The sequence below is a fragment of the Pinus tabuliformis genome, chromosome 4_2 (assembly GCF_031772625.1).
Source record: "Pinus tabuliformis cultivar Carrire ecotype Pingquan chromosome 4_2, CPIR1, whole genome shotgun sequence".
NCBI classification, from domain to species: Eukaryota; Viridiplantae; Streptophyta; class Pinopsida; order Pinales; family Pinaceae; genus Pinus; species Pinus tabuliformis.
Genome location: NC_142304.1, coordinates 429602659 through 429620390, shown reverse-complemented (window position 1 = coordinate 429620390; position 17732 = coordinate 429602659). Strand labels below are relative to the sequence as shown.

At 35.5% G+C, this 17732-nt stretch overlaps 1 protein-coding gene across 1 annotated transcript; it reads left to right on the top strand.

Annotated features, from left to right (window-relative positions):
* Window positions 1–2101: 2101 nt before the first annotated feature.
* Window positions 2102–3689, top strand: LOC149169797 (membrane protein PM19L-like). The gene is made up of 4 exons (XM_089427163.1): window positions 2102–2424; window positions 2780–2999; window positions 3341–3386; window positions 3512–3689. The coding sequence occupies exons 1-4, from the start codon at window positions 2295–2297 to the stop codon at window positions 3596–3598; spliced, it is 483 nt and encodes a 160-aa protein (XP_089283289.1). The 5' UTR covers window positions 2102–2294; the 3' UTR covers window positions 3599–3689.
* Window positions 3690–17732: the final 14043 nt, after the last annotated feature.

Below are 17732 nucleotides of genomic sequence, written 5' to 3'. Positions count from 1 at the left end.
CCATTAGTTTAATTTACCTAATAATAAATTAAAACCAACCAAAATTATATTTTATGAATTTTCTTATGCATCAATACAAATTTTAGCTTATAAATAAATAAATTTTAGCTTATAAATAAATAAATTGATTTATTTATACATTAAAACTAAAAAGTCAATTTTATTAATAAACAAGAAAACAAAAACAAATATAAAATATTTCTTTTTTTATATAAAAACAAATATATAATATAAAATAACAATATTTATAGTAGAGTTTAGGCTTCTGTGATCCATATCAAGTTTACAAAAAATATTTTTCGGCGAAGATCACATAAGACATCATTTGTCAACGCGTTTCGAACCAACCAGTGTGATTCATCGTCAGGACAAGTTGAAGAAACAGATCTAGCTTAGCATGTTAAATAGACTGAGCAGAGCCTCCAATGGCTAAATGTCAAAACTTTTTTGTAAACAATATTTATATTAAAACTTTTTTAATAACCATAATACATATGTCAAAACATTTTTGGGAGATTAATAACTCATAAATCATCCCTTTGACATTGAACAAAACAACTATTCATAAATCACTTGATTGACACTGAACAAAACAACCATAAATATTAAATTAGGGAAATTGAATTAAGGTATGACTAAGAATGAAAAAGCTAACCAAGACATATTGAATCTTTAGATGAAATATATTTATTCAATGTCTTATATTATTATTCTTTTACTAATCCAATATCTTATTTTATCAACTTTTTTATTATTATTGTTACTTTGATAATGTTGTATTATTTAATAAATTTATAAAACCAATGATAATAAATTTATGGATAGTACTTTTTTGAAAACACTTTATACACAAATTACATTCTTGGATTACAATTTGAATTTTAAGAAATACTAAATCCATTCGAGTTCCAGTTCCTTTTAAAGACAATTGCTTGCTTCCATTAAAGTTATTCCGTAAATGCAATTGCTTGGTTGTCAAGCAAGGGAGGGAAGTTACAGAGGAATAAAACATTTTACCTATGCCACCTCCCCTTTCGTCTCAGATACTCAAGGTCAGAGATTGGGACGAGTCAAAATCAGAAAAATATATCCGAGGATTTCCATTAATATTTCTGTCAAGGATGGCTTGGTTCCTCGGCTAAGAATGATGTTGACTTAATTTTTTTTAAAATCTTTTTGTTGAAGTTATACCTTCCAATTTGAAAAAGTAAAGAATTCGCTTAGTATAGACAAAAATTCATAATGCTTAACTAAATAAAGATAAAATCATAACCTCTGAAATAGAAAAGGCTTAAAAAAAAGCATAAATTGAAAAGCTAAAAAAAGGGGTTATGTATTCTTGATTGATGGGAGTTTAGAATTGGAAGCCCATTTTGAAAACTTGGAATGAGCTTGTGACAGCAAAAATTCTAATGTCTTTCATAGGACCACCTAAGTCATGTCATCTATATATTATAAAAACACATTATGATGGTTTTAGTTGATTCTAAATTTTTATCATATATGTTAAGGGTTTTTTTTTAGCACAATTAGTTGAGTATGGTTTTTTTTAGCACAATTAGTTGAGTATGGTTTTTTTAGCAAGGCTATAGTTTTCTTAGCAAGGCTACCAAGGATTAAATTATAGGATGGTTATAATAGAATGGTTATATCTGCACTGAAAAAAAAATATACTAAAAAAATTCCAATTAGGTTTAAGCTAGTGTAACCCAAACCCAGTACCATACATAACTTTGTAACCCAAAGCCAGTACCATACATAACTTTGATGTCTCCAACCACAAATCAAATCTAAAAAATCACAAACAAATATGTATATAATACTTTTCCTCCCAAAAAAACCGATGTAAAAATTCCAACCATGGCTGATATTTTAGTGGATGTGACACCAGCTTTGTGAAATAGTGTTGAGGTTGGATGGACCTACAAAGTCATTTTCCTTTGCCCCAGATTTGAGAATATCACATGATGATGTTTTGTACAAAATTATAATAATGTGGATCCAAATGAAAAAGCAAAAGTGCCCATTTACCTTTAACATCCTCGTCAGGTCTGGCCCTCTCTTTTCTTGAATGATCAGATATTCCATTTCTATCTTCTGTTGCATGTTGGTTCTTTAAGAAGTGCAGTTTGTCATTCAATTGTTATTACAGTCTGCACGGGTTCGTCTTCCTTTTATTCTCTTGGTAGACTACGAGTTGAGCTGAAGGCAATTTTCATACATCTCTCTGTGTTTGTGGGTTAATTAATTCATATATCTCTCTCTGTGTTTGTGGGTTAATTAATTAATTAATTATGGCCAAGGGGGAAGGAGCCAAACCGATTGCAGGGCTTCTGCTGGTTTTGAATTTCTGTATGTATACAATAGTCTGTGGAACTGCGGGATGGGCCATCAACGAAGCGATTGAACATGAGATTATTACTGGTATGTATATTCATCACATCACATTTAGTGTAAATGGTTGAATATATTATGTTGTCTAAATTGTCAAATAGATTATGCTGCACATCTCAATTGTAAAACACGTCTAGTCTAGCGGGTGTTGTCAGCCTGAGGTTTAGTCTTTAGGTTCAGTTTTTACTGGTCTTGTGGTTTAGTTCTGAGTGAGACTATGTATTTTTAAGTTGCTATATGTTTCAGTTTCGTGGTTCAGTTCAGAGTAAGACTATGTACTTTTAAGCTGCTCTAGAGGCAATTTCTTCCCTGGGGAAAAAAATTGTAAAACAAATCTAGTTTCAAATGAAAGCAAACAAATGCAAATAATGTAATGGTGATGTAGGCGTGGGAATTCCATTACCCAACCCCTTCTGGGCGGTGTATTTTCCTATGGGAAACGCTGCTACTGGCTTCCTGGTCATCTTTGCGTTGATAGCAGGAGTGGTGGGAGCTGCTTCTTGCATTTCGGGGATGCACCATATGAGGTTATGGTCAGAGCACAGTTTGTCTGCTGTTGCATCATCGGCCATGACAGCCTGGGCGCTCACTCTACTGGCAATGGGGTATATCTCACTTTTTTATACCATGCCTTTCATTTTCAACTTATTCATAATTAGGGTTATCAATAAGCATTTAACCGTATTAAAAGTAATCCATATATTATTCTGAAGAGATATTTGTTTTAATGATCAAAATCTTTATGATTATGATTGTCAATTAATAATTCCAGAGCAGCATAGTAATAGACATGATATAGATTCAAGCTGTACAATCTTGAATTTGAAAAAATATCAATGATAAATCAGAAGATATATGTATATATTCCCATATACCGCATTTAATGCATCAGTGTATAGTTATCTATCTTCATCAATACATAACTGGTATTAATGCGTTCGTGCAGGCTGGCATTCAAGGAAATTCATTTGCACGGCAGGAACTCACACCTGGTAAGAGCTGTGTATCGATTATTGAATGCCGGTAGGAAAATAAGCTCGATTTAGTTGCTACAAGTGTCTGTTAATGAGATTTGAAATCTGTGTGCATTTGGTTATGGCTGTTATTGGTGGTGCAGAAAACAATGGAGGCATTCGTTATCATTCTGTCGGCAACCCAATTCTTCTACATATTGTTGATCCACAGTGGAATCGTTGGGAAATAAGACAGCCAACCTGCGCAGTTAGCGCTTCGAGTATCATGGATAGACCGTCAAAATGACTAAATATATACAAGCAGATTGAAATTTTCATTTATTTTTATTGAGTCATTCTCCATGGACTTGTGTATTACAGATTGAAATTTTCATTTCATATGTTGTTATGAACTGCATCATGGTGATTTGTGTATTATGGAGATCGGAGGGTTGGTTGATCTTTTCTCATTATAATACTAAAGAGTTAATTGTGTTTTTTTTTTAAATCTAGGTTCAGTTTTCACAACTACAAAGCGATAAGATCTTCTTTTTTAAATGGTTTCAAATTATTATTAAATTTAAATAGTTTCTAACTTAAAGATTAACAAAAGCTTCTCTTCATAACAATTTCCAATTCATTGACATTGAACACACATATTTTTTACCTATTTATACTTTCTCATAAAAAAATTCCAATTCATTGACATTGTACCTATATATGTTTTATATATTTATACTTTCTCATAAAATCGCTTATGTGTTTGAAAATTAGTGATAGAGTTTTTAGTAAAATTATTGTCTTTTTATTATTAACGGTTTATTGTAAAATATAACTATAGTTTTTAATAAGATTTTTTTTCATTATTTAAATTTATTTTTAAATATAAATTTAATTTTATAGTAATTATTCTAATAAATTATTTATAAAAATATAAAAAAAATCTATAAATAAAAATAAAAACTCATGTTATTATAATAAAAAATTCAAAAACATCATAAAATTTCAAACTTATTACTGTAACAATTTATAACCAAGCTTAAAATTAAATTAATATTAAAAATAATTACTACAAACTTTTAACTGTAATATATAAATGCATTAGAAACAATGTTAGTCTATGTTATTGTGAAAATATTTAAATTTATAAATCAATTTAAATATTAAATATCAATATGGCCATTTTGTAAAATTTCAAATTTATTATTTTAATAATTTTTAATCAAATTTCAATATTAATATAACTTTATAAAATTTAAAATCTAGTATTCTAACAATGTGTAATCAAATTTCAAATTAAATTAATAAAAATAATGAAAATAAACTTTTAAGATAATTAATAAATGCATTAGAAACTATTCAATCTCCTTTATTGCAAAAATCACTAAATTTGTAAATTAACTTAAATACAATTCAATCTACCTTATTGCAAAAATCTCTCAATTTTGTAAACCAACTTAAATATCAATATGGTCTATTGAGGATTTTATGTAGTTTCATTTATTAAAATATTTGAAGATTTTTACATTTATTAAAATATGTGAAAATATTGTTGATATTATTTTGTATAATAATATTTAATAATTAACCTAATATAATATTTAATATAATATTTAATAATAAGATTTAAAAGTAAGTTTAATTGATCGAATTACAAAAATGAAAAATGAAGGATTCAATTCTTTTCCACGTTTTTACAGTTAGGTTTTGATAGTAAGCTAACAAAAATATCTCTTTGAATTAGTTAATATATATATATCTTTGAGTCTGTCAACTCATATATATATATAGAGTTAGTTTTCATTTAATTTTCTAGAATAATTTCTTGTGGACTTGTGTATTACAAGTCCTTAAATTTATAAACCAACTTAGATATTAAATATCGATATGAGAACCTTGTAAAATTTCAAATTTATTATTCTAATAATTTTTAATCAAATTTGACTATTAATATAATATTATAAAATTTCACATTTATTATTTTAACAATTTTTAATCAAATTAAATTAATAAAAATAATTTTTCATTATCAAGTGCATCTTGGGGATTTGTGTATAATGGTGATCGGAGGCTTGGTTGATCGCACTTGAGGATTTGTGTATAATGGTGATCGGAGGCTTGGTTGATCTTTTGTCACTGTGAGTTAGATAAACATAATAATAATAAAGAATTAATTGTTATTTTTTTCTTAAAATCTAGGTTCAATTTTTACAAATTATAGAGCTATAAGATGATTTTTGTTAAAATAGTTTCAAATACCTGTTATTAAATCCAAATTGTTTCTCACTTAAAGATTAACAAAAAACTACTATTCATAACCATTTCCAATTCATTGACATTGTACTTAGAAATGTTATATATATATATATATATATAGATATATATATATATATACACTTTCTCATAAACAATTTATGTGTTTGATAATTAGTAATATAATTTTTCATTATTGATGATGATGATGATGGTTAACGTGCACTGAGACCAAACATTGGTCTATCAGACCTAAAGAAACGAATTATTTAGTTTTATTTAATATTTTATTCTTAAACTTAAAAAGCTTGGAGACAAGCCTCCTGAGCTCACTATAATTTTGACATCATAAAAGGCTAGGAAGGTCAGTATTGCAAGAAAGATTATGAAACTGAGATTTAATGTGGTTGTATGCGGGGCACTCTAAGAGGAAGTGATTTTCATCCTCGATGTTGAAATTCTCACAGAGATGATAGATCCTTTCCATCCATGGTGTTTTAGGAACTGCCCAATGACCCATTTCACTATGAAGTTCATGAGAGTTCATTCTAATCTTGGCTATATTAATTTTCTTCTTTGAGCTAGTTAAAACAGAGAGATACTTTTGATCTTCTAGGATGGGGTTGATGACGTCCTTATAATATCTTAATTTTCTTTTAGCTGCTAAATCTTTCTCACACCACATTTTTTCTTTTAACTTAGAAGTAACTATATTTTTAATGTTATTAATGTTTTGCAATGCAACATTCTCATCGATCTCCCAATGGTTTAACCAGGTCCTGGTGTCTTTATACCAACCTCGTTTGAGCCTTAGGTGGTTTTGGCTGGAATTTAAAGCTGGCTTAGGAAGTTTATGGTCTCCTATGTTATTGAGTTTGTGCTTATACAACATAAGCCTAGTCATAGCTAGGCTCTTGATAGGGGAAAGACCCACTTCTATAAGGAGAGTAGGATAGGGTGTATTCCCACTTCTATAAGGAGAATAAGATAGGATGTATTGCTTTTAATTTTGAGGTTATATGTTATAAAACGCTTTTGGATTTGCTCAATCTTTCTCTAGGATTCTCTAGAGATGTTGCAACCCCAAACCTCACATCCATATAAGATAACAGGAGTGACTAAAGTTTCAAAGAGGAACTTCTTTCTATCCCACATTACATGGTTTTCCTTTTTATAATTATTTTCAAGATCAAAATAAGCTTTCCACCCCCCATTAATCCTTGTCTCAATGCTATAGTTCCAATTGAGCTTGTGATGAATATCAATTCCTAGGTACTTGTAAGAAGACACTTCCTCCAAGTTACTATTGTCATACATAAAATTATCGTAAGTGTCCTTCTTGGTTTTGATAATCATAACTTTTGTTTTGTCAGTGTTAATAGTCATACCCATGGTAGAGTAGAAATCCTTAAGGAGTCTAAGCTTCTTATCAAGATCTGATGGACACCTTGCGAGAAGAACAATATCGTCAACATAGAGAAGAAGGATGATGACTTTCCCAGCTAAGATCATGCCAGCACAACCTGCTTCCTTTAAACAACCTTCTAGCTTGTCGATGTAAATGCCAAATAGGATAGGGGAGAGGGGACAACCTTGTTTAACTCTGATATTACACTTAATATCTTTCGACCACCCCTCATTGCTCTTTAACTTGGCAATTACATTCTCATATAACTTTATAGCGACAACTCTCATCTTCAAAGGAACCCTTTGCTCTTCTAATCTATTCCATAGGTTGTTTCTAGGAACTATATCGAAGTCCTTTCTAAATTCCACAAAGAAACAAAAAAGATTGGATTTATCATTGCAGAATTCCTCCATAATGATCTTAAGCATAACGAGTTGGTCCATTGTTGAGTGTTACCTTCTAAAACCCACTTGGCCTTTAGCTCGCTTACCTTTACTTTCAAGCCATATGCTCAACTTCTTTTCCAAAATAATACCATATAACTTGGCTAAGAGAGGGTTGATCATAATTGTCCACTAATTAGAGGGGTTATTTGTATCCCCACTTTTAAAAATAGGGATAATGAGGCTCTGAGTCCATGGTTTAGGGAACCCTTGCTTGACCGCTTGATTGAAAAGCTTGTGAATGTGGGTGATGCAGGAGCATTCAGCCCAAGGAAAATCATTGTAAATAGTAGACATAGGGGGTCATGCATTTTAGGAAATAGTTTTCCTAAGTATCAAGTTAAGGGAATATTTAGGCCCTTAAGTGTGATTTAATTAGATAATGGGAGAATATGTAAATGCTCTCAAAATAAATAAATGAGAACATGAGTGGTAGAAGTCCAATCCAACTCTCTAGGAGCAAGGGAGAGCTTTTAGGAATTAATTAGAGTAGATATGGACCATTGAGTTGATAAGGAGACTTTTCTGCTTGAAAACAGAGGGAAAAGCTAGAGTGGATAAAGTATGGCACATATACATGCATGTAGTGAACTTTAGGCTTTTGTTAAAGGATGGGATCAGGTCCTTCATAGTAATCCAATCCCAGTTTCCATATAAACATATGTAAGCCTACGGGCAAAGAAGGAGGCCACCAATAGTAGAATCTGGCATGTGTATGTGTTTGAGCGAGATCGAGTCTCGAATGTGATCTCTGTCTTTTGCATTAATATATATTTAGAGTTTATTTTTGATTGTGTGAGAGTATTGAAGAATGTTTCCATGAATGAATTACTTGAATTGTAGGCTATGTTGCAAGAGATTGTAGGTAGAATCCTGAAGGATACGCAGAGGCATAACATGATTAAGAAGAATCAAAAAGGGGTCTTTGAATCCAATTAAGGAAGTGAAGAGAAGCTCTGGAGAGGTAACAGAGTGAGGGAGTAAAGCTCAGAGAAGTTGAGCAGCACAGCAGAAGAAAGAAGCCCTTGAAGAAACCAAAGGAAAACCATTGAAAATGCGGAAAAACCCAAGTAAGAGAGGCAAGCGAGAAGTAGAGGTTTGACGCTCAGTAGCCATTGGATCATTAAGATCAACGACCAAGATTAAGTCGCATCGGCGGGAGTCCCTTTTTAAGTTATCAGAATGAGCCTTGGAGGTTTGCAAAGAGTGAACAATGATTAATCGTGGACCATTAGATCATGGTCAGATCAACAGTCATGATTAAATCACATATCAGCAATCAAAGGTGACAAGGGTCACAGTTATGAGTGTTGCAATATGGCCGACAGTGATATCGGAAATCGGCATCGGGAATTATCAGCAATCAGGTGTCGGGCTATCGGAGAGCACGGAGGCATCGTTGAGGAGGCAGACCCGACGAGGATATGAATGCGAATATAAAGAATTTGAAATCTGGCATAACGATTTGGAGTGGAATTCCTTTGTATTCCAAAATATTTAATATTTCCAATAGTTATATGGTGTAGGCCTTTTAATGCTAAAGCATATGTTAACCGATCCGATAGTCGAAGATTGAAGTCAGAGAGGGGTGATGGTGCATATGTGGTAAGACTTTAGAAGTCCTGATAGCCGATAGCGATTGTGATAGAGGTTTTAACCTTGAAATCTGTGCGATAGTCGTACGAAAGGCAAAGGAATGCATGTTTGGGGTATTTTTCCTTTATAAATGGATTTCATGAGGGAAAGTGTGATAAAGCATTTAAGTGAGAATATATATATTAGCAAAGGTTGAAAAGACTGGTTATATATGTATATCAGTGGCTAAAGGTTTGAAATAAGGTTCTGAAGGGTGAAAATAGTCCCGATAGGAGGTTTCAGGTGGGGTGATTGGTTCCGATAATAAGGAAATTATAAGGGGGGCACTTAACCATTTATGGTCTGAAGGTTTCTCTCCATTGTAGAGTCAGATAGCTAGGATAGTTGTAAATACATTATTGTGTAGAATGCATGCTGTGGGTATATGTGCAGGTGCTACCCTAGCATCAGTTTGGTTAAGGATGGTTATATGCCGGGACCCTGCATCATTGGTGGTATCAGAGAAGATTTGTAATCTGTAAGAAGAAACTTTAAAGTTCTTGGAAGACTGTATCATTCCAACAAAGGTTTGGAATAGAAGGAATAGAGGATTCCTTGAAGGAAAGAGAAAGCAAGATTGCTTAGTGAAAATTTTGAAGAAAAGAGGACTTGGAACATAACCAGAGGATAATCCATTCAAAGTGCAGAAGAATGGTGAAGCAAGATCATGTTGAAATCTTGTAGGTGAGGTAATATGTTATGTTCTGTTTTAAATTAAGAATGTGTGTTTTTATACTAATGCACAGGTGACAACAAGAGAAGCTGTGAGAAGAACACGATAGTTCTTAAAGACAAAGTAAGGAGAATACTCTAAAGGAGAAGTGGCAGTGAACTTGAAGAATACAACAAGGGATTGGACAGAGAGGACAACTGAAGTGTTCTCAAGAGAAAGTGAGAGATTGCAGAAGCCTAGAAGGAGTAAAGGTGTTGCTCAAGAAGAGGTTCCAGATAGAGGACCCGTGCTTACCAAAAGACTGAGTGAGAAGAGCTTAGTGAGGTAAGATTACAGCCAGGAGGACTAGTTGTTGCAGAGGCTCATTGCAAAAGATCTCATGAAGAAAGAAAAGAAGAAGATGACTACTGATAGTCATAGCAGAGGTTCAGAGTGAAGCCAGAGCAGAAGATATGATAAGAAGGATGTGTTGAAAAGTGTGCAACAAGAAATGCTAAATTTAGAATGTGCTAGAAATAGAACTCCTAAAAATAGCACTTTTAAAAATAGTAGTTTGGCCAATGAGCATTTTGTTCACCTTGGGTGAGAGGTGAAACTTCTAAAAATAAAATCTTCTAAAAATAGCATTTTTGGGTCCCTTCCTATTTTTAGCAGTCCCTATTCTAACTATAGGAAGTAAAAACGAATTTGGTCTTAACAACAGTTTAAAATATTAATTAATTAATCTCCATGAGTTAATTAACAATGGAAAATTAACTTGAAGTCTTTGTGAGATCATGCAATTATTTTCTCCCTTTATTTAGGAATTTATCCCTTGATTAAAGGAGATAAGGTTCAATTCTATAATGAGAGAACCAGTTGACTTAGTTTAAATTAATCATGTCCAATTAGATTATTTAACAAGTTGTTAAAATAATGAAATATAGTTTGTTAATGCTTGCATGCATGTGAGAACTATTATTTCAGATAGCTGAGCATTCCCTCATGGATAACCGATGCATGTTAGTTTAGACAGAGACCTAGTTGAGATCAGAGAAGGGATAGCTCATCCATGATGAGGATTTATCTCCTTTAGGTTTGTGCAGTTATTTCAGAGGTTAGTGTTGTGTGTGAGGTGAGAATCACACAGGTTGCAGCTAGAGGACCCAGGAAAAGCTGTGCATAGAAATAGGAGGCTTGGAGGGCATAGGAGAAGGTTTGTGAGAAGCCTTTGTCTGTCTATGAGCAAAAGAGGGATTGTACAGAGAGTTGGATAGCTTCCGAGCTAAGGCTTTGTGTAATCCGGACTATATTTCCACTTATATGATAATACAGAAATGGGGTTTTAGGTGGGTGCTTTCCTCGAGTAAATTATTCGGTGTTATGTGTGATTGATTCCTTCTTATCAGTTATATGTGTTCTTATTGATGTTGCTCATGGTTGATTAAGCTTCCACTCAATTGTTTGTAGAATTAGATCAAGTGTTTTGCTTTAGTACATTGCATTACCAGGTGATCTACAGGTGGGAAATTTCTACATGGTATCAGAGCTAGTTGATTTGTAGAAAATGTTCTACATGGTATTAGAGCACAGGTGATGAAAGAGAACAATATATTGAGAGGGGATTTCAAAGTTTTGAGTTTTGGGCTGAGAGTTTGCAGAGCATATCTGAAAATTTCTGTACTAAATTTTCGGAAATAAATAGCAAATTTGGATTCCTTGTGGAAAAATACCCCAAAAAAAAAATCGGCTGAATCGGAGTTCGGATGAGAGAGATATCGCTGATTTAAAATAGGCTCTTTTTCTATAAAATTTTGTGACAGTGGGAAAGTGGAAATAGATTGGTCTGCTAGCCAAGAACTTGTTTGCAGTTGAGGTACAATATGCATGCAAAGCCTTGAGGAGCAACATAAAGGTTAGATACTTGGTGGTTGAGAGGGAGAGTAAATTACCTCTCAACAGGTAGAGCGAGAAGAAGTCTCAAACAATTGTGGAGGAGTCACGATTGGTACAAAAACTTCATTAGGTTGTGGAGCAGCCACAACTAGAGAAGCTGAGAGGAGATCGAGTTGAGACATCCTCTCATACAGAGACCTCTAGTAGGGGGAAACTTCGAGGCAGGTGGGCAGAGGGATCACATGCAACCATACCTCAAGGAACGAGGTGGGGCGATATAGAGCGATCATCCCAAGGAGGAGGGGTAGGATCTTTGAGGTACCCAACCTCTTGGATGAGACCTTGCTATGAGAGTCTCGATTTGGAGTAGCAAGAACTGACTGATTTCATAGAGATAGATGTAGATGGAATGGCAGAGAAAGCTACAGTGCAGGGAATCCCAGGACAGCACATAGCATGCAGGCTATAGCAATGCGAGAGGCACAAGTGTGTTGCACAGTGCTAGGTGGCACAGAGAGGTGTGAAATGGTGCGAGATGCATGGAGATGTTGCAGTAGCATAGAGGTCAGAGAGGGAGCACTTGTCAGTTGTTATAGACATATTTGGGCACTGCAACCCCAATCATATATGTCCATAAACTGAGGGCTTCTGAGTCCCTAAAAGTGTTGTCTCATACCCTAAAGGAACAAGGTCAGCTGATTACATCAGCTCCCAAAAGTTCTCCATGGAAAACTGCTCAGAACTGGTCAAAACGGGACCATACAGATTGCTCAGTGCTAAGGGTGTGATGCATCTCACCTGCTCAATGCAAAAAGTGCGATGCATACTAGAAAGCCCTTCTGTAGGGTGCGATGGGAAAGAGTAGACAAATGGCAGAGACAGTTTGCAAGGTGGATGATCATGGAATCTTCCATAAACTTCTCCTGTGACACTTGCCTCTCTGAATTCACCCAGGAATGAGTAAGAGATCATGAATCTCCAAGTGGAATGAAGAACTATCAGAGAGAGGACACTAATCAAAATCCCAGAAGCTGACTCACCCCCTTCCAAATATCTATATATGGATCCCTCATCCCAGAGATCCAGAGGATGGAATCTTGTATTTTGTAAGGAAGTGTTATTGGTTACTTGGTGGAATATCATAATGTTGGGTGATCTAAGCTTTTAATGAGGTGAAGAAGGGCTTTCATGCTGGGAGGATGATGCTGGGTCAGATCAATGGGTTGTAATCCTCTTTTCTACTCTTTCTATTTGTTAGCCTCCTATTGCAATAGGTTTCATATTTCATGATTAATAGTGGAAGTACCAAAAATGTTCATCTTTTCCATGCTCCAAAAGTTCCATTTTTGAAAGATTTCTCGATTAAGGGAAGGCCAAACAGCTTAATCTTGGCTTCCCTAGGTTTAAATGGCTTGTTTTAGAGATAGAGAATAAATTTCTGTCCAAACTGTTTAATCTTGGCAGATTGTTAGATATGTAGAGAAATGATGGAGCCCAACTGCTTAATTTGGGCCCTTGGAAGATATAAGGCTACATTTAGATAGGAGGACAGCCAGAAGAAAAGTTGAAAAGCTGGGTTTGCTAGTTCAAGTGCACCCAAACCAAAAAGAAGGGAAAATGCTAGGTAAGCAGGCTGGGTAGGTAGTTTTGTGGTGGTAGAATGAGGAATTGTGATCCATTTTATGTTTTCAAGTGTTATATCCATTGTGATCACAAGCATGAGGCAATTTTCCCCGGAGCAACTCAAGCGAGGCATGTCTAACTTTTCCATTCTTACTTTCCCCAAATCATTCACTAACTTCCCCTAAAGAGGTCAAGATCTGTGTGATATCTCTTAAATTCATCATTTTTCATAACACTTGCCTAAGTAAAGATCTGTTTTACTTATGGATCTCATATTTCTTCTACAAGTCATATTTCCCCTTTAGAGCCTAAGATTTCCATACTTAGCACTTTCTTCATCAATCCCATATTAAATTCTAATTCTATTTATATAGCTCCCTAGCGACTTCCCCATCCCTAATTTCTACAAAAACTATATAAAATCCCAAAAATATTACATATCGCACCCTATAGCACTATAGCTATGTACATACAGTTCTGGAATATAATAGTCCACCTGGGACTATTATGAACCCATCTGTGTCATAACTTTGGGATTGGCCTAAACCTCTGGTTAGGAAAATAACCGATATCTACCCCTTCACCCTTATACCCTATTATTTTACCATTCCGCGCTCATTGTTTAAAGTTCAGTGTTTAAAAGTTTCAATTGAACATTAAATGTTACCCCCGCATAACACATAAAACCCACATTTCCCAAAGTTTTGGACCCCCCCCTCTGCTTGCAATAAAATATTAATAAAAGGTGGGCCCGCCCCAAAGTTGCGCGCCACCCGAATTAACCCGCCAGCCGTCCGATGGCCAACGCTCCAGATCCAAGGGTGGGCGGCCATTCCTGCTCCCTGATCCGCCGGAGGTTAACATCTGGGGGATGGGCGGTTTCCCTATCGTACCCCTGCCACGTGTCGGCCTCCCGGCGTGTTCAGAGGCCCCTTCCCAATACTGCCTGCGCTGAAAAGTGGTACAGGGAAACCGGAAACCACTCCCCCGCCCTTGACATCAGCACCACATCCTCGTGACATCATCAGCCTGCGTCCCCGCTACTACGCCACGTCGTCGCCACTTCATTTGCCCGCATCCATGCCCTGCCACCGTGTCACCACCACATCACCCTACCACGTCACCCCGCTGATGTCACCCTGCCACGTCACCACCATACTAGGACCCACCGCTGATGTCATGCTGACGTCATCACCAAAAAGGGCGCGAAACACGAAATTTGCAGCAAGGGATGCCCAGAATGAAAAACCGAGGTAGTTTTCGATGCGCGATTAGCGCTTAGCGCTAATCGCACATCGCTAAGAAAAATTGACCAAAATGGAAGCCCTCTCATGGCTCGGCTACCAGCAGGCCCGAAATTCGCAATTTGACAGGAATTTCTCCACACAGGTTCAGAAAGGGGTAATTGGACTGCTTCAAAGAGTATCAGATCGGCAGTACCAAAGCAGGTGAACATTAGAGGCCCCAAGAAAAGTCAAAGAACGCAGTGAATCTATTTAAATCACAGTTAATGAACCTCAAAACCACTCAAGAGCAGGGGATCAAAACCCAAAGCACAGTTATGGCTAAATGGACAGCACAGAGCCATAAGGACACCATATTAACTCATTTTGATACAGCTGCCTCCAGCACAGCTCAAAGATAATTTCTTGCATTAAATTTAGAATAAGATTAGGTTAAAAACTCATTTCCCTCAGACCTGTTTAAGGTCTGTTATAAGAGATATTTTTGAAAATTCTCTCTATATAAACCACCCTAATTTACTGTTTAGAGGGTTGGTTGGTTGATTTGCTCCACTAGAGACTCGCTCGGTATGTATGATGATTTCTTTAATCAAAGACTGCTGAAAGTTTGGAAGATGGACTGTTTGCTGTGTTATTAATGTTTTTGAAGAGTAAATTATGGAATTCTTGTGCTGCAACATGACTCAATAAGTGTTTCCTACCTCTGTTTTCCATTGATATATGCTCATATCATACATATGTCACCATCTAAAATAGCAGGAAAAATGAATAGCTTAGACTTTGTTTAACCGCACTCTATCCTCAATTTCTGTTGTTCCTTTATGTTTTCATCTGAATTGGTAATGAATATGAATTCTCTTTGGCTCATATTTCCCCTAATTCACCCATGTTTGATAGTTATCCAGGGATTCTTCACTGCTCCTAGATAGAGCTCATTCACCTTCCCTATGTTAAAGTGAATGAGAGATTCTTAATTGCCTCTCATTCCTTAGCCTTCAATCCATCTCCATTTAGCTTGAATGTTTTTTCATGTGATGCTATCTTGCTCCATATTCCTCTTGTGACCAAGAGAACGCACCAACAGTCCTATTCCTTGACTCCATGTCCAATGGTTTGAAACTTTCATACTATACCTACCTCTCTAGTTGGAAGTGTCATCCTTCCCACCAAAACTTAAACAAAACCCCTTGAAATCAATAACTAGCCTAAAATCATCATCAAAAAAGCCAAATCATTAAGAGAGAGCCCTCTCCGATTGCAGGTGGGCTAGAACCTGCAGTCCAAAGATTGGTTTGTGGTTACCTCGGCCGTATTCCCTTAGGAGTCAAAGGGAACAACCTGAGTGTTAACACTATTAATAAATCTATTCAAGTTTTCCACCACATTCTTGTATGTTTGATGATATGTGCATTTGTGTGGTCAATATATATCTATTCCTATATTGTTTATGATTGTAAATCCCTGTACTTCGATAGTATTATGTTGCTTTGACTTTATAGGTCCTCTTTGAATTGGGGTAAGCAAGGAAGGAGTGGCAAAGATCTATCAAAGGGGAGAAGAAACAAGAAAGGAACCAAGCGAAAGACAGAGGTTTGGTCTCTTGCTTTCTTCTCATCTACTTCTTATAAAGCAAAATTAAAGTAACTTTAGTTTGTTTGTTTCTAAGATAGCTATCGGTCTTAGTGGGATTAGCAGCTCTAAGTGGACACTAGATTTGCAGATAACAAAATGGTGACTCCACTAGGGAGTGAATAGCTTGTTTTCTTGTCTATATTTGTTTGCCTTATAAACTACAGACAGAGCCTAAAGTTAAGCTAGCTAGCCTTCGAACTGCATTTGCTATGCAAGTGCAAAGTAGATCAATGCTATTTCAGTCTATCTCTAGGTTTTGTTTTTGAACTGAACAATTGATTTGGAAACATCCTAATTGCCTTGGTGGTGGCTCAAGTAACCTCATTAGATCAGCCCCTGTGATTTATATTTACTAACTATCATTTGCTCGGCCTAAATCCCTAAATTGAGCTGCAAACTGTGACCAAAAACCAAGCTAAAGTCTCGGCCCTATACCATCACACCCTTTCTTCTAGGCAATCTGGATGCATTGCACCTCCCGTGTCCAGTAGGTGAGATGCATCCGTTTTTCCTTGTGTTACAGGTGCGATGATCAGAAAAGGCTAATTTTGCCTCCAGATTTTGGTTTTTCTTCACTCTCTTTAGCTTTATTCAGGAGTTTTACTGTCTGTGATCAGTATACCACTGTGGAAGCTCCCTTTCTTTGCATGATTTGGCCTATTGTCAAGAGTTTGGCTGGCTCACCCTTGCTCTCCTTTTGTCGAGCAAGCGACTACGTTCCTCTCCTTAACAGTCGAGCGATGGCGGCCTCCATTTTACAAATAATTATGAATGTTTTTATGTATTGTGCGCCATTTACAGTTCTCTTTTACAAAGAAGTAGCTTAATCGAACTATAGTCTTTGGATTTGGAAGTGTCGCAAGTGTCATTTTCAGTCAAAGAAAAGAATCCTATTATTCTTGATGGTCGATTACATGGTTACTCTTGTATTTTATTTGAATTAGTAGTTTTTCAAGGGTCAAAAGCAAATTTCAATTCAAAATCGCAAAGTGTCGTCATTATCTTCCTTTTGTTTTTTGAAGAGAAAATTGTTAGCATTGTCACTTTGAAAAGATAATTCAGATTTGTACTTAGCATTCTTTTTTTCATTCACACATTAAGAAGGCGAAAAACAAATACATGCATGTGCATTTGCATTTAGACTTCTTGTTGATTTTGATTTAGGATAGTGCATCTAGTGTGTGCTCTCTGCTCTATGTTGAAAGAATCTCATTTCTCTTTCTTTAGTAGCTAGGATTTTCATTGCAAAAAGAAGATTAAATGATTGTTTATCATCTTAGATTTGAATTTTAGGAATTGTATATCTACATCACGCAGTGAACCTGAAAGGAAAACTTCTTAAGAAAGATAAACTATAAAATAAATTCAATGAACATAAAAATGCTTTGGAACCTAACGCACAACATTTAGAAGTCTAGGCTAGAGACGTATTTCGGCATTGTAAATCCTAGTAACTATTGCTTTCATCGTAGGTTGGGTGATTCCTCCTCATTGAAACGACAAGTGCCAGTACGGACTTGTTCTCCCACGTACCATTGAGTATATATTGGGAGATCACAATAGGCTACATCCTTTATCCTTAGGAAGCCGTGTCTACCG